At 42.6% G+C, this 20920-nt stretch overlaps 1 protein-coding gene across 20 annotated transcripts; it reads right to left on the reverse strand.

Annotated features, from left to right (window-relative positions):
- Positions 1-491: 491 nt before the first annotated feature.
- Positions 492-19731, reverse strand: LOC123062366 (probable LRR receptor-like serine/threonine-protein kinase PAM74). Of its 20 annotated transcripts, XM_044485832.1 has the most exons (15): positions 16959-19715; positions 15026-15199; positions 14768-14932; positions 13646-13904; positions 13415-13529; positions 12722-13271; positions 4719-4837; positions 4250-4321; positions 4096-4161; positions 3947-4020; positions 3025-3179; positions 2672-2907; positions 2394-2523; positions 1455-1514; positions 492-1339 (listed from the first exon to the last, which is right to left on the reverse strand). In XM_044485832.1, exons 11-15 carry the CDS (start codon positions 3113-3115, stop codon positions 867-869), a joined length of 990 nt encoding a protein of 329 aa, XP_044341767.1. In that variant the 5' UTR covers positions 3116-3179; positions 3947-4020; positions 4096-4161; positions 4250-4321; positions 4719-4837; positions 12722-13271; positions 13415-13529; positions 13646-13904; positions 14768-14932; positions 15026-15199; positions 16959-19715; the 3' UTR covers positions 492-866. The 20 variants fall into 20 exon arrangements, with proteins under 20 accessions (XP_044341767.1, XP_044341766.1, XP_044341776.1 ...); XM_044485846.1 differs by lacking the exons at positions 492-1339; positions 1455-1514; positions 2394-2523; positions 2672-2907; positions 4719-4837 and having other exon boundaries at positions 3129-3179; positions 13646-13684; positions 13752-13776; positions 13862-13904; positions 16959-19718; XM_044485840.1 differs by lacking the exons at positions 492-1339; positions 1455-1514; positions 2394-2523; positions 2672-2907; positions 4719-4837 and having other exon boundaries at positions 3129-3179; positions 14768-14929; positions 16959-17018; positions 19625-19731.
- Positions 19732-20920: the final 1189 nt, after the last annotated feature.

Below are 20920 nucleotides of genomic sequence, written 5' to 3' on the forward strand. Positions count from 1 at the left end.
CCACACCAGAGAACCGCACCACGGCCATCAGTCGGGGAAAACTTTGCTGTGCTGCCCCCAATCTCTTCTCTTGTCCAGCTCCGTTTTCGAGGCGGAGGCCGATTGCGAGGGGGCGGAGGTGCTGCACCTCCCGAACAAATCGACGAACAGCGCCGAGTGTTCGGTATGTGATGTGATTGCATTTCTTCCCTTTTTTGATAGCTCAGGTCCTCAGGTGCCAACTCGTGTACTTGTGTTAGTCCACAAACTCCGGAGATGCCCGGATGATTTGGTAGAAACAAACAAGTACGTACTTTGATTTGAATCCACGGCCTAGCGAGAGAGATTGGGGAATGAATGGCGGAATTCGTAAGCGGTAAATGTGTAAGCAGACCACTTGTCCTAGGTTTGGTGTGGACTTAATGTACGAGCACGGATTTGTCGACCACCGAGTTCTCAAGTGGAAGGGGATGCCTCATGCCTGAAAACTATTACCGGCAGTAAACGAGCAATATTAGAAACTGGAAATGTTCCTATTACCGAGTTTCTTTTTTTTTTTGCTGGGAAGTTACTGAATTTCGTTACAAACTGAAAATGATACAAGTACTGAATTCCGATTTGCGAGACAGTCAATGACGATGCAGTAAAGCAAATTACCAAACATTATCTAAGCAAGTATATAAAACAATAACACAGTAGGCGTTTCCCTTTCAACGTCCAGAAAAGAGGCTCATTTGTGACATCCCATTGGTATAGCCAGACTGGAAAGAGCTCCCCTCGTTACGTGCTCCTGAAATCATCAGCTGGAATTGCCTTGGAATTTCACTATCCATGGAGTACGTACGTCGAGGGGTCCCAGAAGCCGCTGGCAACCACACTTTAAGCCTTCAAGCAACCTCGGTCATGGTCGGCCTGTCGATGGCTGCATTCCCCACGCAGTTCATGGCAAGGTCCACTACACTCTGCAGGGAACCGGCATCGTACAGATCCAGCAGTTTCTTGTCTACAACGTCGTGAATGCTGTCGTTAGCTATCTTTTGCCGCACCCAATTTGGTAGGTGGACAGTTTGAGGGTCCATAAATACTGGGGGTTGGCCGGTGATGTTCTCCAAGAGCACGATGCCGAAGCTGTAAACGTCTGTCTTGACTGTGAGCTGGAAAGTTGCATGGTACTCAGGGTCGAGGTAGCCAAGAGTGCCAGCAGCAACAGTAGATATGTGTGTGTGAGCATCATTAAAAGCCCGTGAAAGCCCAAAATCAGATATTACCCCCACTAGATTCTTGTCCAGAAGGATGTTTGGGGTCTTCACATCTCTGTGCACTATTGATGGGGTGCATAACTCATGTAGATACTCCAGTCCTGCAGTTCAACAAAACTCTTACTTTGAACACACATATATGCATCACCTCAAAAGAAAGAAAACACACACATTCATAAGATGGCCTAAAGGCAAACATGCAACTGAGATCCGTACCTTGTGCAGCATCCAGTGCAATATGAAGTCGTTGTTCCCAATTCAAACTATAGTCGTCTCCTGTATTAATACATGCCAAATTAGTAAGTGTCATTTGAATACTATTTTAAATATACAAATCCAATTAACAAGAAAACCAAGCTATTGAAGTATTCTCTGAATAGTGAATACATATCTCTCTAGTTGCTTTGTTTCTTACTAGTTTTTGAAAGATGTACATGTTTATATTTTGTGACTAACATGCCATGCTTTTGACTAAGAATTTAACCATGGTAGCCCAAATTTCTTACCGAATATCTATGACCATGCCATGGTTAGGAGTTTAAGTATATGCAGCTCTAGGATGCAGCTATGTTTGCCTTACTTGTTAGTCGAGTATCTAGGCAGAGGGAATTAAGTCTACCAACTCAACCATATTGACTAGCAGCAGCAGTAACACTTTAGGCAATCAACTATACCTTTAACAAGGAGATCCAGTTTCGAAAATCCTGATTACACTACCATGTCATGGCCAGAATAGTTTGGTTTTAGAGTTTTCTTTTTATACTTACAAGCAGTACTGCTTACAAGTAGTTCCTGTCAAATTTTATTTTTGTGGGTGCACAATATATTGATAACGGAGGGGAGCCTTGCCGCAGTGGTAAAGCTGCCGCCTTGTGACCATGAGGTCATGGGTTCAAGTCCCGGAAACAGCCTCTTACAGAAATGTAGGGGGAAAGGCTGCGTGAAAGTAAAACTCTGAACTGGTCAACTTGCTTTTCAGATTGATCAGGTTTTAGTTTTGATTAAAGGATTTGACTTTATGAGTTAAAATACAAATGGTCTCTGTAAATGTCGAATACAAGTTAGTGATAATAAGAAACTGCATGTTGGATTGGTTGTAGCTAAGAGAAGTCAACTATGTTTGATATAAACATTAGGAGGAGTTAAGAGAGAAACCTCCTCTTAAAAGCTGTTGAAGATTTCCTCTGGGCATGAAATCATAAACGAGTGCTAGGCACTTCTTGTTCTGGCAATATCCTTGTAAAGTCACAAGGTTCTTGTGATAAACTTTGGACAAGGTTTGCACCTGCAGCAACAGATATAAGTATCAAATATCCTAGAACTGAATCCAATTGCATCATTTTATTTGATATGAACTTGTAAAGGGTTTTAGATGCTTTGCAGCCTTATTGTGTGTTTTCTATCGAAGAAAGCATTGATGTTTTTTGGTATACCTCAGGGAGGAAGTCTGTTGCCTCTGCTATTGATGTCTCCATAAGCACCTTCACAGCTACTTCATCACCATTTTCTAGTGTGCCATGATAAACTATACCGAAACCTCCTTTTCCAATGATTGATTGGAAGTCACTTGTTATTAGCTTCAGCTCTGCGTATGTGAACCGCCTGATATCAATATGTAGTGGAGTTTCCTCTTCATACATAGCATAATCCTCATGGTCTCCTGATTTCGCTGCAGAGTCAAAGTTTTGTTTTCCATGGAAGTTTAGGTAAGAACCTGCTCTATAATGTCTAGTTGTTTACCACCTTGCATGATGAAAGAAATTTTAGAGCATAGAATTTTGTTTACCTTTCCAGCATAACTTCCAGAGTATGCACATCACTACTAGGAGGGATACCACTACCACAGGAACTATCACTGCGGTTAGCATAATATGCATCGTGTTCTTCTTATTTGAGCAGTATGTATCTTTGAGTTTTGAGCATATGGGATTGCCTTCTAATCTTGTGAGGCGATTACACAACATATAAAATAAAAATCAGCTACAACTGCTCTATCAATTATATGATTATAAAATTATGATTAGAAGAGGCCTGCATTTTCAGAAGATCTTGGCTACAACAGCTGTATAAAATTATGATTAGAAGTTGAGCCTGTTTGCTAAACATCTATGCAGTCTAAAAGAACAACTTTATAGTTTCTCTTCTATGCACTTTAAAGGAACACTATATTGTTTGTAAATCATGTGCAGTTACTAAAGTGCTTACTACCTCTCTTGTCAAAACCCCATAGATAACAAAGCATTTATATCTGATAGATGTTAGCCGTGCAATTGAGGGCATGTTTGCATCAATGCAATGCCATGCGGAAGTGTGGCTTCACACTCTTCTTGTGGCACCCAAATTGGCCACCACAACTTAATCAAATTTCCTAAGAGCTCATGTTTATGACAAGTGGGGCTAGCGCTAAGACAGTATGGCGCGCCACAAGTATATCACTAACCAAATAGTGTGCGGAGAAAGTGAACCCTGAGTAATTCTAGTTTGGTGAAGCGTGGCTATGAACCAAATAATTTTTAACCAATGTATTATATTGTATGTGCAAAGACTATTGCTAAACCTTGATTTTTTCCCAATGATAACTAACTTCCGATTGAGCCTATTTCTTTTAGGTGTGGTTGTTTACTCTGATCTATTTTTCTCTTATATGTAGTACGGAATTTTGTAACATTCATATATTTTTAAGTATTGTGCAACAGAGAATGCCAAACCTTAAGTCAAGCAGACCGGCCTGAAAACCTTGAAGAACAAAATCAGGGATTGGTCCTGGTTATTTGACAAGTTGCTGTGAAATAATACTTAAAATCATTATCTAAAATTAATATCATCAACCAAATATGTAATCAGCACATCGACTTACAGGACTCTGAGTGACCGTATTCGGTAGTCTGGAATTGCTCCCGTCAAATTGTTGTAAGATAAATCCCTATATATGTTTTTCGCTTAGGGTCATGAAGATGGCAAACATAATCTCATTTAGCCTATCAATATTATATGTGGTAGGCACCACTTACAAGTTTTCCAGTGATGACATGTTCATGAACGATACGGAAAATCCACCTTTCAGTCCGCTGGTAGACAGATTTCTGCAAAAACATCTCATTTTAATACAAGTCATTAATTTTAGTGATAGCCTCGAGCTAACATGCATTTTTAATATTATTTAAGTACCTTTCTATGGTTCGGGTTACACTAAAGTACATGTGTTTTCAAGATCTTAAACACGTGATCGAGTCTCTTACTATATATATATGTGTGTGTGTGTTCCGGGCGGGGCCGGGAAAACCGGTTTTCGGAAAATCTCAGAATTATTGGGGGGGGGGGGGGGGGGGGGGGTTCGCTGGAAATGTTTCTGGTTTAGATTTCAAAATTCAAAATGTCATTTTTTGGTTAGCTTGATTCTCAGATTCTGGTTTAAAAAGATCGAACTGCGATGTTTAGATTTCAAAATGTATATGCTACAAGTCCTGGTTTTGTTCTTACACTGCAACAATTCTTGGATTCTGGTTGCTCTTAGGGTAGTCGCAAGTCAAACCTTTCCAGGAATACTCTCTTTATTCGTGCCAAATTGTAGTGCTTCTTGACTTCTTTCATGTAATTGACTACAACAACAAAAAGACGATGGAAACAAGTTGGAATGGGATAAAAAATCTGTATATTTTGGGCATGGGGGCTTATATGTTTCTAAAGAGACGAAAATTGTAAATCAAGAAGCTATGAAAATATTTCGTATGCAAGCATTATCTTTCTGTAGAACTGAATAAAATTATTGATTCATTTCTCTAATATACTGGCTAGGCCTCTAAAAGATGTCCTACCCAGAAGTCGAGTGTATTACTAAAACATTTGGTTCATACTTTGGTGAAGGGCCTGCCAAATTGTTAAATGGTATCAGGGAGCTCAGGGGTCTAGACAGGCAATAACATTTGTTTAAAAGCAGGGAGCCAGAGATGCTGTTCAACCAACAGAATACACTGCATAACGATAATGCGAATTTGCCACAGCCATGGTAAATATGTAATGCGTATGCAGCATGTACGGAGTACTTGTGTTGTATCTCACCGTCGTTGGAGTCGGTGGTGAGGTTTTCCATCCGGACGAGAGAGTACAGCTCGAACGCATTGATCAGTGGTGGGAGCCTCGAGCTGCGTGTACTGTTCAGACTGAAGAACGCTGCGGGGTTATGCAAGAACTGCCCGCTCTTTTGCATGCTGCGCACCTGGAATGGTGGCGGGGAGTAGTTCGGGAACAGCAATTCGCCATTGCTGAAGATGTCGAACGTCCTATTCGGACTGTTGTCAACTATCTCCGCGAAGTGAAAGATCGGGAGAAGCTGCAGATTCTTTGGGTCCTGATTGGGACCCGCTTCAATTTTAAGGCTGAAGTAGGAGTAGTTCGTGTCTATGGTCGTGGCATGTTGGAGGATGGCTTGCGGTACCTTGAAGTCGTCGTCGCCTGGGGTGCTCCTCACTTCATTGCTGGTGGCCCGGCTGAGCAAGCTTTCGGACTTGAGGGAAAACCTCTCCCAGAACCGGTCGTAATCGTCCGTTGGATATCTTCACCGCACGGAGACTCGCGAGGTGGGGACATGCATGCCGGTGGAGGAGGGGAGGGACCATGCAGCGGTTGGATGCGGTACATCTGGCAGCGTGAGAGAGGCGGATCCATGGCGGTCTCACCGCCATAGCGGGCCCAGAGATCAGGGAGGGGCCGCGAGGTGCGGAGAGGGAGCAGACGCATCATGTCCCCCACCCCCACCCCCACCTACCCCCATTATTGAGAGCCGCGATTCTCATCTCGCTTCGCTTTTTGGGCATCTATGGGAGAAATCTAGGGTTTGCCGTCCCTCCTCTCCTCCTACGAGAGATTCCTTCGGGTGGTGGCGAGGCAAGGTGGGCGGCGACGAGCGCTCGTTCGCTCAGGTGGCGGGTGCTCGCGGGAGCGGACACGGTGCCTCATCCACATCGATGGGGGATCGTGGAGGAGGCAGATCTGGCGGGTGGCGCGATTCTTCGACGCGCGGTGGGTTCGGCGGGGGACGCAAGACGGCGCAGGCGACCTCCTCTCACCACATGGTGTGGCAGCGCCTAGATCCGCCGCCGCCATCATCTGGGAGAGCTGGATCTGGCGGAGGTGCTGACGACCGATGGGAAGCTGCGGCAAGGGCGATGGGCAGAGATGCCAAGGCGCGGGCGAACACGACGACGTCGACGGCCCAGACGACTTCATCGGCCGCGGTGGATACTCCAGATCCAGCGGCCAAGGCCAACGACAAGCTTTGCCTCAACTGCTCCCAGGTCATTTTGCTCCTCGCTGCCCTACGGTTCGCTGTGAAAAATGCAATAAGCTGGGACATATGGTGCAACTTTGTCAAAATCTGAGGCCGTGGGAATGCATTCCTTTTATGTGTGGTTTCCAATCTCCTGGACAGGGTTTTTTCTATATCCCTGATATGTGTGCTGCTAGGAAAAGTGAGAAAACGAACAATGTAGTGATTACTATTGTGGAAGGGAGTGCAACAGCTAAAGAAATTGAATCTGAATTTAATGGGTTCTTTGCTCATAAGCCCGGAAAGAAAAAATGGAGTTGTACTGCTCGTTCCATAGGCCATAATCAGTTTGTTATGAGATTTCCTAATGCTAGTGAGGTGGAGAGGGCCTGTTGCTATGGGAAACACCTACCTGTGAAGGATGGGGCTGCGGTGGTCAATTTAAAACCCTGGTCCGCATCTGTTGGTGCTAAGGGGGAAATGGAAAAGGCTTGGGTTAGAGTTAGCAACGTTCCTTTAGAGAAGAGATGTGCTGAACATGCTGCATATGCAGGAGCACTGGTAGGCATCACTCTTGAGATTGATGAATCTACTCTGCATAAACCTGAGTACGTTAGAATTCTCTTGGGTTGTAGGGAGGTGAGAAAAATTCCCCCTACCGCTGAGGGCATGTTGGGAGAACAGTTCTATGATTTTTATTATGAGCTTGAAAAAATTGTGACGGGGGGAGGAGAGAAAAATCAGACCTCTGTCACTGTGGATAGCAGTGCATCCCCTTCCTTCCCGAAGAAAGCCAGGATGAATTCCTATCCTGCTTCGTCTGATGGACAAGGGGAAACCAGTGCATCTGTGATGGGAAATTTTTCTTCTCAAAACTATGATAAGGGGTCGCAGAGATTATCTGCAGTGGCTGAGAGTGAGGAGGAAGGGGAAAGTGATGAGGGGAACCATACGGAGCTTTTGCTCGAATCTATGGCCAGGGAATATGCAGCTGATAAAATGACTTATTCTGAATCACCTGCTGAAAAAGATCATGAGGAAAAAAATGATGAGATATCAGAGAGTGAGATGGAGAGGTCTCCTATTGCGGCTGGCAATATGAAAAAAGGTGCTTGGGATATTATCCAAACTCCTATTCCTCCATCTCCGATGTTTATGCAACATGTTGATAAATCTTATGGAGAAAAATTTCCTCCCTTGTCAGATTATGTGGTGTGGCCATCTCTGCCTCATATTGTGCCTCTTGATGAAGGGTCAACTGAAGGAGGGGATAATCACAGTATTTACACTGTTGAATCGCCCTCTGGATCGCCAACGCATGACAATATGGCTCCGGAAGGACGGGCTTCGCGCAGGCAATTTCTGAAAATGGAGCGAGTGGAGGAGATGGCAACCAACAGACTGAAGAAGCGTGATGCTGAAGGTAAAAAAAATGTCTTACTCGAATAATCAATTTTCTGCGCTGGATGATACTGTTATTATTGCTCGGGCTGCTATGATGGGAGTGCATATTCCTGATGATAGCTTTGATACGATAGATATTTTGCGGGAATTAGAGGTATCTAGGACCTTGTTACATGATAAAAGGGTTGAAACTAACACTGCTCCTATTACAGTAAATGATGGGCTGGGTAATGATATTCCCTTGTTATTAACCTGGGATAACGAAAATGTGGATGAGGATGAACCTTATATTTTGGTACAGTCCAGGCAAAAAAAGAAACATGCCCATCAATGAAAAAAAGTGAAGGTCTTGTCCCCTCATGATATGGACAGACCTGCCACGAGAAGTCAGATGAAAAAAAAAGGAGGGTAAGTCTACCCTGAATCCTGGCAGACCTACTAGGGAGAGGGGGAAACCTGCAAGATATAAATGATAGGATTGCTTTGGAATTGTAGGGGGGCAGGCAAGAAAGGCATGTCTACCTGCCTCACTGATATCATTTGTGCTGATAATGTGGACTTTATTGGTCTTCAAGAGACTATGAAAAAAACTTATAATCCTTCCTATTTTAGGAAATTGGACCCTGAAGGTAAATTCAAATGGGATTGGATTCCTTCTAGGGGTAAATCAGGGGGTATTTTGGGTGGTATCAATAAGGACAAATTTGATCTTATTAATGTTAAACATGGGAAATATATCCTTCAAATGGATCTTTTTGATAAAGGCAAGAAATGCAACTGGGCTCTGCTGGTTGTGTATGGAGCAGCCCAGGATGAAAACAAACCAGAATTTATTGCAGAATTGTCTAATATGTGTAATAGGACCCACATTCCTTATTTGGTGGGAGGAGACTTTAATATTCTTAGACACAATGGAGAGAAGAACAAGAAAACTTCCATGTCCCACTTTTCTGATGTGTTCAATTCTGTCATCCACCTGCTTGGTCTGAGAGAGATCAGTATGTCAGGTGAATGTTATACTTGGTCTAATAAGCAGGAAAACCCTACCCTGGAGAAATTGGACAGGATTTTGATGTCATCGGATTGGGAGGACTTGTATCCTCTTGTTTCAGTTAAAAAGCTAGTGAGAGAGTTATCACATCATAATCCTTTGCTTTTGAATGGAGGTTTGGCTTCATCTAGAGCACCAGGTTGTAGGTGCTTTAGGTTTGATAACAACTGGCTTAATAATCCAGAGTTTTTACCTCTGGTTGCTGATATTTGGTCGAGATCTATATATACCAAAGACCCTATTGATATCCTGAACATAAAACTGAAGAGATTAAAGAAATTTTTTAAAGGATGGGGGTCCAATATTTTTGGGCACAACAAGATTAGGAGAGATGTTATCAAACTCAAACTACAAGAGCTGGAAGGGCTTGAGGAGACTGTTGGATTATGTGGACAGGCCTATACCAGGAAACTGGAAATTTTGTTAGAGCTGAATAACATGTATGTGGAGGAGGAATTGTATTGGCACCAATTCTCTACTCAGAGATGGCTTATCAAAGGTGATAATAATACTAACTTTTTCCATAAAGTAGCAAATGGCCGCCGGAGAAAAAATATTATGATCTCACTGGAGTGCGGTGCGGTCACTATTGAGGGGACCAAAAACCTCTTGGCGCATGCCACTGAATATTACAAAAATCTCTTCGGACCTGCTCCTGGAAACCTGTGTCAGATTGATGGGGATATGTGGCCACTGGAAGAAAAAATTTCCTCTGAAGATAATGAGGAACTGACTAAACCCTTTTCTATTGCAGAAATTAAGAAAGCTCTATTTGACATGAAATCTAATCGGGCACCTGGGCCTGACAACATCCCGGCTGAGTTTTATCAACATTGTTGGGAGGTCGTAGCTCCATATTTATTTGCTATGTTTGAATGGTTTTATGAGGGGAAACTAGATGTACAAAGGCTGAACTATGGCATTATTACCCTGCTGCCCAAATCAAATGATGCTAATAGGATACAACAGTATAGACCCATTTGTTTACTACGCTGTCCATACAAACTTATTACCAAGGTCATGGACCTCAGGATTGAAAAATATGCACACAAACTGTTTAGCATACAACAAAATGCTTTTATCAAAGGGAGGCATATAGTAGACGGCATTTTATCCTTGCATGAGATTATGCATTATACTCATGTCAAAAAACAAAAAGGGGTGATACTCAAACTTGACTTTGAGAAGGCATATGACAAAGTCAATTGGGACTTCTTATTAGAATGTCATGTTAAACGTGGGTTTAACCAAAAGTGGTGTGGTTGGGTAAACCAGATCCTGAGAAATGGGACGGTCAGTGTGAAAATCAACGACGAGATGGGACCTTATATACAAAGTGCTAAAGGGGTAAGGCAAGGTGATCCACATTCTCCATTCCTGTTCAATCTTGCGGCAGAATGTCTAACCAAGATGATGAACTCAGCCCAGAAAAATGGCCTTGTCAAAGGGTTGGCGTCTGATCTTATAAAAGACGGAGTTGGGATCTTGCAATATGCAGATGATACTGTCATTTGCTTCGAGCATGATATTGATAAAGCAGTTAATGTGAAACTACTACTTTATTTGTTTGAACTCATGTCCGGATTGAAAATCAATTTTGACAAGAGCGAAATCATTATTATAGGAGGGGATAATGAGATTGATATAGCATATGCTGACATGTTTGGGTGTCAGGTGGGTTCTTTACCTATGAAATATCTGGGTACACCGATATCTTACTCCACTTTAAAAAATGTAGAGTTGGAATTTCTGGATGCTAAGATGGTAAAAAAGTTAGACGCCTGGATAGCCTATGCAGCCTCGTCTGGTGCTAGGCTTACCCTATTAGGCTCGAGCCTAGATGGAATACCTTCTTATCTTATGTCTATGTTCCTATTCAACAAGACTTTTATTGAGAAAATGGATAAACACCGGAGAAGATTTTTTTGGAAAAGGAAGAACAATAAACGGGCGTATCATATGGTGAAATGGACTAGGGTTTGTAGGTCCAAAAGAATCGGTGGGTTGGGGATCAAGGACCTCCACAAGCAAAACATTAGCCTGTTGACCAAGTGGTGGTGGAAACTTGAAACTAAAGATGGGTTGTGGCAACAAATTATTCGGGCCAGATATTTCAAGAATAAAACGGTGGCTAATATTCGTAGTCGTTTTTCAGACTCCCCTTGCTGGAAAGCAATTATGAAAGTTAAAGAGACATATATGGCTGGGAGGGCCGTTAAGGTTAATAGTGGGAACTTGGCTAGGGTCTGGCATGAGCCATGGATAGATGCTGTGCCATTATGTGAAAAATTCCCCGTCTTATTCAGTATATGTCAGGATCAGGATGAGACTATTGCAGATTTTGTGGCAAAAAACTATAGCCTGGGTTTCATGCGTAGGCTGTTTGGGGGGATCAATGATCAATGGGAATGGGTAGTTTCTGAGGCAAAGAAATATACTTTGGACAATATCCCTGATACAGTGTTTTGGAAGTTGTGTAAGAACAAGAGACTTACCACTAAATAGGTGTATAAGTGGTTGGAGAGGGATTTAGCTGGCCCTAACTATAAGTGGATCTGGAAGCTAGTATCCCACTGAAAATCAAAATATTCTTATGGCAGCTATTCCAAAATGTTGTGCTTACCCGGGATAATTTGAGGAAGAGAAAATGGCCCGAGAATCCTGTTTGCTCTTTCTGCACGAACATGGAAACTGCGAACCATCTATTTTTTACATGTCCTCTTGCTCGAACAATTTGGGGGGGGCCTGGGACTTACGGCTGGAGTATCCTGTTGCCCGCGTTCCCTTTGGCAAAGCTGGGCGTGGTTGTATAAGTTTTTCCCTGGTGGAAAACAATTTTTCATGATGATCATTGCGGCTTTGTGTTGGGGGATATGGTGTCTTCGAAACAAAGTTACTTTTGACAATTATAATGCTCGTTCTCCGCTGGAGGCTGTTTTCAGTGCATGTTCTTTTATGTTGTACTGGACAGGACTACTGAAGGAAGAAGATAGGTCGAAGTTTCAGGCGGGCGTGAAGAGATTGGCGTATGTGGCAGCAGCTCTGGCAGACAGGACTCACTCGCGAGGTGTGATGCGACTGAAGGATGGAGAGGGGATCCAGATCGGCTAACCTGCTTGGTTTACAGTCCACTGGGGTTTGATGCCCGTTCTGGAGTCTTATATGCTTTTGGAGAGTTGCTTCTTTATGCCTGAGTTGCTTCTTTATGCCTGAGTAGACTATGTAGTCTATCAGGTGGTGCACTATTTTCGTGGATGAGGTTAGGGTAGTGGCTAGTCGGTGTTGTCAGGTTTTCGTCCTATGGCAGTTGATCTGTTTTAGGGTCCTCTTGCGGTGGGTTTCCTGTCGATGCTCCAGCTCGCTCCTCCCCTTTCAGTCTTATTTTGGATGTGGTTGGCTTGGTAAAACTATTGGAACATTGTATTTCCGTTGATTGCAAAATTAATGGAAAGGGGTGCGAGCCCGGTTGGGAAAAAAAAATCTTCACCACACACAATGACAAGGGAAAACAAGTAAATAGATAGCACAAACTCACTACTCTTTTGGTCTTTACTTGTACATATGGGAACTGGCAGTCCCAATTTCTTGTCATGTTGAAATTTACTGTATTGATTTATTGTTAGAACCTATTGCAGGATGCAGGAAACAAGTAAGCACACAATTGAAATGCGTTGAGCTAGCTAGCCGAACGAATTTAAAACCACTAACACCCATAATTATGATCCAATCCAAAAACTATTATGGATGTCAGTCCTGTCTCACCTTGTGATATGGTCAGTGATGTTACCAAATCTGAACCGTTTAAAGTAGCTGATTGACACCGAAGAATTCACAAAAGGGTACATCGCATCTTGCAGTGGCCTCAGCTCCAACGAAGACACGAATGGAGTCCCTGTACCGAAGTTTATCAGACAGACCGACACGGAGTCGCCCGGAGCAACGGTGAGCACCTCCTTCATTAGCGGATCATTCCAATTCGTCAAGTTCACCGTCTCCCAGAAATTGACGCCGATATGTAGCCCAAACAGAAACGGTGACCCGTCCATAGTCCTGTTCAACCCATCATAGTTGCGGTAAGTAAATGTGGCCCTCAACAGATACTTCTTACCAATGCTGGATGGCAGCGCATAGCAATTTCGTGATCCTTCAGGGAAGCTCCTCAGGGTTTTTTGTTGCTCATTCGCCACAGGAGCCTCCGCTGAAATGTTGTAGCTCAAACCGCCCTCGACAAATCCAACGTCTGACTGGTACTGTATTCCTGTTGTGATGTCGTTGTAGGTGTTACTGTTTCCACAATCGATGCTTATGAACCCTGCACATGGAGAATATGTATCAGTTTCATGTGTTTCAAGTTTATAATCTACGGAAAGATCATGACTAGTGTGACAGATACTCAGAAATAAGTGTGTTAATTGGAAGCTGAAGTAAACTGAGAAGTGCGCTGCAGCACATTACCAGAAGTAGACTGGCCATAGACTCGAGCCATTATGAACAGTAAGGCCAAAAACCATGTCAGTTTTCTACTACTTGCCGGGCAACTGAAGCTGATCACCATGGTACTCTTCTGCTCCTGCAATGTTCAATCGTGCAAATTTGGAAGCATTTATGTTCTCTGCTACAAATGACTCGTGTACGTACTTATATAGCAGAGAAAAACAACTAACACAATTTAGTGCTTGGATTGACCTGGCCTCGGCGCTCGATTAACAACTTGAGGAAACAGAACTGTCTGTTCATTAGTAGGTAACCATCTCATGGAAGCAATCGTCTAAGAAAGGAAAATGCAACTTGCCATGGAGTTTAGTTTGACAAAATCTCTGCACTGACGTACTGCCCATCAGCGTGATAACGAGGTCCAAGCTCAAGATTGGTGCATTTTAGCGAACCATGCATGCCGCTCACCCCTATAGCGACGCGCGCTGACATTTTTCTCTGAACCGGTCTTCTGTGGTTAATTCAACGAGAGTAACAAAGTGTAGATCAGTGGTTACAAGATAAAAGTAGGGACTGTCTACTTTACATCTGGATGAAAATAAATTTGCTTTCAGTCATATTTTTTCCGCCAGTTCAAGGATGACAAGTGTCCCTGTCCCGTGTCTCCTGTCCTCTGTTTGCTCCTTGTTGTCCGGCTTTTAAACACACTCGCATCATCATGTTAACGGGTCTACACCCAACTCTTTTCAACCCGTACAGGAAAGCAGCAAGAAAGGAGAAAAATAACCCAACGTTACAGGCAAAACTTTCCCATGTCCACTGTTCTAAAACTAACAACACACGACCAAAATGAAATGAAAAATACAATCTGGAAAAGAACTGTAAAAATGCACTGTAAAAATCTTTACGTCCACTAAGAATTACAATGTAAAAATCCATTAAAATTACACTAAGATTTACACTATAAATACCGCTGTAAATCCACTAAGAAAACACTGTAAATCCAGTATGAATCCACCGTAAAACATTGTAAAATTCACTAAATATTACACCAAGCATTTCAGTTCAAATCCACTAAGACACTGCAAATCCAGTAGGAATTACAGTGTAAATCCAGTAAGAATTACACTGTAAATTCACATAGAATTACAGTGTAAATCCAGTAGGAATTACAGTGTAAATCCACCTAGAATTACAGTGTAAATCCAGTAGGAATTACAGTGTAAATCCACTTAGAATTACACTGGACACTGTAAATCCAGTATAAATCTTGAAACAAGGGACCCCGACCAATCTTGAAAAGTCTGAGGCACAGAAAAAATGATATACAAAAAAGGAGGAGAAAACAGCAAAAAAGGCAAGAAAAAAGCTTACCTCATTTCCAAACCGTGAAGCATAAGCCGTTTCAACTTTACAGGCAAAAGAGACATTATCAACAGCTGGAGCATGAACTTCTGATGTTGAAATCTTATTGGCAAAGGGGATACTATAGGTAGCTGCACCACTTGTTACTGAACATGAAAACTTTTCACAAGACTTCTGAACACAAAAAAAAGGTAGAATATTCGGTGAGAGCTAACTATGAAAAAAAGTTGACAAAGAAAGTTAAGAAAAAGACAAACAAGGACTAACCTGTGCGTAAACTGATGGTGATAAACGCTTCAACGGCCTCTTGCCATACGAACGACTGTTGCTCTTATGTAATTCCGAGAAATCCTTAACTTTGTTACCTCTCCATACCAGAATTCTAGGCTTGCTGTCAGGAAGATAATTCAACCCAGAGTGCACATGGTCAAGGTAAGAAACCTAGCAGAAAAATAAAGAAAAGATAATTAAATAACAATAAACAAAGGAAGCAGCATAAAAAGGGAATAAAAGAAAAGAAATAAGTCACAGCTCAAGCGTAGTGACAGCCGCCATCTGTGATTGATCTCTTGGAAGCAACCTTTGTAGAATCCTTAAACTTTTTAATACTGCTAAGGAGTCACTCATAGACAAGCCTAGATAAATCGAAATTCTTCGCGGAGCTACAATCTCTGAAGATATGGAGATATTTGGGGCTGGGCGAAAGGCTAGAATTTGGACACAAGAATGTGGAGAAAGCAACACACATGAAGCAGATGAAAATATCTTCATCAGGCAGTTCTTCAGAGATAGAATTGAGTTTATTTGTGAAGAATGAGGCCGGTGGGATGCTAGTGACATTGAAATGGGGCAAAATAAATCCACGGCCAGCATTAGCATCCGAAAAATGGGCAAAGCCAACATCACAAAAAATGAAAATCATAGAAAATGAACCTAAAAAAAGACCTACTAAACAAAGAAAAAAGGGGGCCTAGCTCTAGAAACACATTCTGCCTGACATAAATGGACTGCTATTGAGCTCAAGAAAAAATAACAAGAGATAGGAACATCGACCTAGGCTAACAAGCTCTAGGGCATATACCTAACTAACACAAATTGCTCTGGATGGCCAAACCAGCTGCCTCAAGCAAAAGATACCACATAGGTGCAACACTGAAGAACTAAAAACCCATGCTCTTGCAATCGTCTCCAGCAACCGACAAAAGCTCGAAAACTGACACTACAATATCAGCACTAAATGCACTAAAAACCCACTACAAACTACATAATCACTGACAAAAGATAGGATATTAAACTCTACCCAATATGCTCCAATTAACAGTGCGATTACTATCTAATTATAGTGAGATTACTCTGTAACTACAACAAAAAGACTATAGCTAAAGAAAGTAATTACAGCAAGATTACTGTAGCAATTACAAATGAGAATGCATTGAAAAGTACACTGGAATAATTTGCAACACCTAAACCACTAAAAAATACATTTGATAAAAACACTCAAAATAACAGTGCAATTACATATAAGATACATACTAAAATATACTGTAAAATAAACAGACAACACACAGTAATTCCACTACCACTAAAGTTACACTGAAAACTACCTACGTACATGATAAAGTGAATAGGTAACTTAAATGGGATTTGGAACCCTAAATGACCCTACAATAACAGAGCAAGAAACAAAGCTGCCTAATCAAACACAGATAACAGGAACATGTAGATTCCGGACATGGCAGATGTTTTGTTTGTTCAGATGTGGGTTCTACTAGGTCTGGTGGTACAGAAGCCAGCGGCGTTGGCGCGCTGCAGCCTGGACTGCAGGTCAAGATCATACATGTGAAGAAGCAGCAGGACACGGTCCAGCCGATTCAAAACAAACACGCCCTAATCCAAACGACCACACATAGAAGATGAATCCCCTATAGCAGACAAATCTCTCCTGAAGCCTAATCAAAGCGCACGAACAGGACAACTAGAGGCCGCGGGGGCTATCACATTTAACTACCAAAACCAAACGGGAACGGATCTGAGTGCCCTAACGATGCACACATCACCGGCAGCAACCTACTCGAAATCGATCTGAGGACCCAAAGAACACATCAAAAAACCCGCAAAAGAAGAAGGGGAGGGAGAGATTTGGAGGGGCGGGGTGGGGTGCGGGGTGAGTGGGAGATACAGCACAGATCAGGCGGCAGACCTCGGCCGGGAGATGCGGCGGCGCAACTGATGGGAGAGCGCTGGACGCCTGACCACCAACCTGCTCAAGCACGCAGCGAGGGGAATAAATTACATTAATAAAATTATGGTGACACCACACTACAATTCCACTAGAATTTACAGTGTAAATCAATGAAACAGAGATTATCACACTCAATTACAGTGTGAATTCCACTACAATTTGCAGTGTGAAAAGAACTGACGAGATAGAGTAATTACACTAGAATTATACAGTAATTACACTACAAATATAAAGTAATTACACTAAGAAATCCACTATAAATTGCTGAGTAAACTCAAAGATTAGGAGTCATTGCACTAAAAGAATCCACTAAGAATTAAAGAGTAAAAACACTGACAAAGATAGAGTAACTAACCTAAAATTACACTACAATTGGCACTGTAATTTCACTTACAACTTATAGTAAAAAGACTAAAATTATACTAACAATAACACTGTGATCTCACTTACAAATAACAGCAAAAACTAAGATTTACAGAGTAAATAAAGTGATAAGAAAAGGGCAGTCCGGAGCAATCTAGTGATAAGAAAACAACACTCAGGAGCAATCTCACATTTACACACGTTCAAGCTGAAATCACAATAAAATAACTCTGATATTACACTAAAAATACTGATAAAATACAGCTGACTATTTACTATTGGAAACTACACTCTAAAACAATATACTATTGGAAATAAAGAGCTACATCTCTAGAATTACATTGGTATAGAAATAGAACTCACTTACAATTACAGTAGTAACCAGGAATAAAACTACTGGAATTACAATCATCAGCAATACTAAAACTACTAGAATTACAAAGCTACATCTCTGGAATTACAGAGCTAGATCCCTATAACCATTGGAATTACAGTCGTAATTGATAAAAAATACACTAGTAAGCCACTGCAAAATATAGAGATATCACTGCGGAAATAAATCAAAAAATTACAAACGATTTACAATGGAACTCCCCTAAAATTACAGTAGAAACCAAGAAAAAAAGTGCTAGAACTACACTCATAACACCACTGGAATTACAAAGCTAGATCACTCGAATTACATTAAAAGCAATCAAAATTTACAAAAGTGAACAATTGAAATTACAATGGCAGACAACATAAATTACAGTACATACCAGGAAAAAACTAGGAAATCAGGACTAAACAGTCATAACCTATGATATATAATTGTGGCATAGCTAGCATCAACACAAACAGACAATGTTATACTGAATCAACATACACATCAACCGATTTAATCACAAATACAAGTACCTAGTACTGTTCCATGTTCTCGTTCTTATTATCCCGTTAATTCCATTTTACAACTTCACACACCACAATTATATGCTTTGCCTACCAAAGGGAGCATGCCATTTTCTTCAGTAGATAAAAAATAGGACTCAAAAGATCAGTCAAGTCCAACAATCTTCATCTTCAGTAATAAACAACAAATTTGAGATGAAACAAGCCAACACTAACAAACAAATGCACAAGAAATCCAGCGACCATACAGAGCATAAGATTAACTCTAGTCGCAACTCGCAATGGCCAATTAGTAAACCAAACCTAGCTACTGAACGAACCCAGCCTGAACATTGATGCGGCTTTCTCACATCCAACCTGAATAAAACCACTTAATTTGGACCTAACTAAATCTAGGAGACCACCTGCCGTGTATGTGACATACAAAATAAGACAGAGGCCCTCCTACCCAAACAAGAGAGTCCGGCACCGATTCGGTGCCGGTCTAAAAAAACAAACTACTAGAATTACAGTTCTGATACACTTGAATTAGAATGACTAGCAAGCAAGAATCACAAGGCTAGTACAGTTATAGGCATCATATAATACAGTGGCAAACCAACTTAAATTACAGAGGCAAAGCTTCAGTAAATACTAAAAGAAATGGCAAGCACCTAAAATTCCCATAGAACTACCACCCCTGCCTACATGGAGTACATTAGAGAACAAATGGCAAGCAACTATTACACTGGAGAAACTGAACCCTCTACCATGCCATGACAGAGACAAATGAGAATTACGACAGCGCCACGTACTACTACCCAGCAGCAAAAACTACAGCATGAGCTGGCCAAGTACTATGAGGACCTATAATTCTCCAAGCAATACAACAGCGCAACGTACTATGGGAGACCAACCCCTCACATCAGAGACCAAAATCAAACTCAACTCGTACCAAAGCATGCTAGATCTAAAAATTAACAGCTACTACCGGAGATAACTAAACAAAACTCAGGATACCAACTAAAGAAAAATAGCAGCTACAACTAGGATCCAAATGAACTAACTGAAGAATCACTATGACGCAAACAGAATCGATCAGGCAAACACACACGGGCGCCTAACCAAAGGGGAAACATCACAAGAGCCCAACACATCACATCACAGATCACAACACTCGATCCCCAAAGCACAACATCACATAACCCTACAGATCATAACACCCGAGCAACCCACAGATCTGAGCAACAGGGAACCGAAAGGGAAATAGCAACAGAGGAGAGATGCAGCGACGGGGAGAGAAGAACTCCGGCTGCCTGACCACCAAGCCCTCAAGCGAGCATCGAAGGAGAACTCCCAATCAAAATCGCCATGACTCCAGATCTCTAACTCACCGAGGTATCCGCCGCTGGAAAAATAGGAAGGGGAAGAGACGAGGGGGCGAGAAAGCGAAAAGAAAAAATTCGAAATGAAAAAGGCATTCAGCGAGTAGAGGGCGGGCGGGCGCGCGCAATTAACGGGTCTCTCCCGACAAATTATGCGGGCCCGGTAGCAACCAAACAGACAGAGATCAGGAAAAAAAGGAATAGCACAAATCTCAACAAAGCGATCGGACGAACAGAAAAACGGATGAACCCCAATTGTTTTCATCCGGCTGAAAAATAGCAAAACCGTAAAAGTAAGAGGACAGCTTGCAAGGCCAGTTCGACGATGTTACGGCCGGCAAACCCAGCGCGACCTAACCAGGGTGACATAAGACTGAGCGAGCGCACGTGTGCGTCCCCCTCCAGCTCTGAAATCTCAATCGAATTCGGATGTTTTACCCGCTATTTTCTCATCGGCATGCGGTCAGGCAATGCATGTCGATCGGGCACAACTTACTAGGGAAACCTTTAACAACGGTGCGCCGGCCCAACGATTTGCCGGTCACACCACATCGTGCGATCCAATCTCATCATGCGTCGTCTGAGACTATGTCTCGCTTCTCTCTCTCTCTCGTCTTCCTGACTTCAGATCGAGAATCCAATGAAATCAGCCGCCGCGCAACCAGGCCCCTCCCTCCCCTGACGCCACGCCGGCAAGCCGCCACCGCCGCGGAACGGCACCCTCCCCTTGGCTACGCACGGACGAGCTGGCCCCGCCCCATAGCTCCGCCGCTGCAAGCTCTTATCCATGCTCCAAGGTACCAAGGCATGCCACGAAGCGTGATACCCATACCCTCCGCAACAAACTATACCGGCAAGGTTGCTGGCGACATTGCGAGCGGCCACCACCCTGCCGTTGTTATCCTTGCACCGCATACCTCGAGAGCATGTATGTCGTTGGGGACGACTGTGCTGCAACCGGCCACCGTAGAAGCTACCACTAGCGATGATAAAAGCTACAACTGTAGATGACAGAAGCTGCAACCAGTAGTACGCGACTGAAGAAAGCTACAAGCGGCAATAGAGAAAGCTACAACTGGCCATGAAAAAAGCTTCAATAGGCGACGGGACATGCGGCCGGCTACTGGGCTACCAGCAATAGCTGTGAGCATGTGACCGGCGTTGGCAAAAGCTGCAAACGGGAACTCAAAAAGCTTCAACCGATGACGCGGTGTTAAACAACATGATGGTCAGGTCCAAGGGGCGCACCACGCACCGGTTATGTTGAGATAAGTCTCGGTCTAGGTTTGTTAGAGTATATGATTG

Source organism: Triticum aestivum, chromosome 3A (assembly GCF_018294505.1).
Source record: "Triticum aestivum cultivar Chinese Spring chromosome 3A, IWGSC CS RefSeq v2.1, whole genome shotgun sequence".
Taxonomy (NCBI): domain Eukaryota; kingdom Viridiplantae; phylum Streptophyta; class Magnoliopsida; order Poales; family Poaceae; genus Triticum; species Triticum aestivum.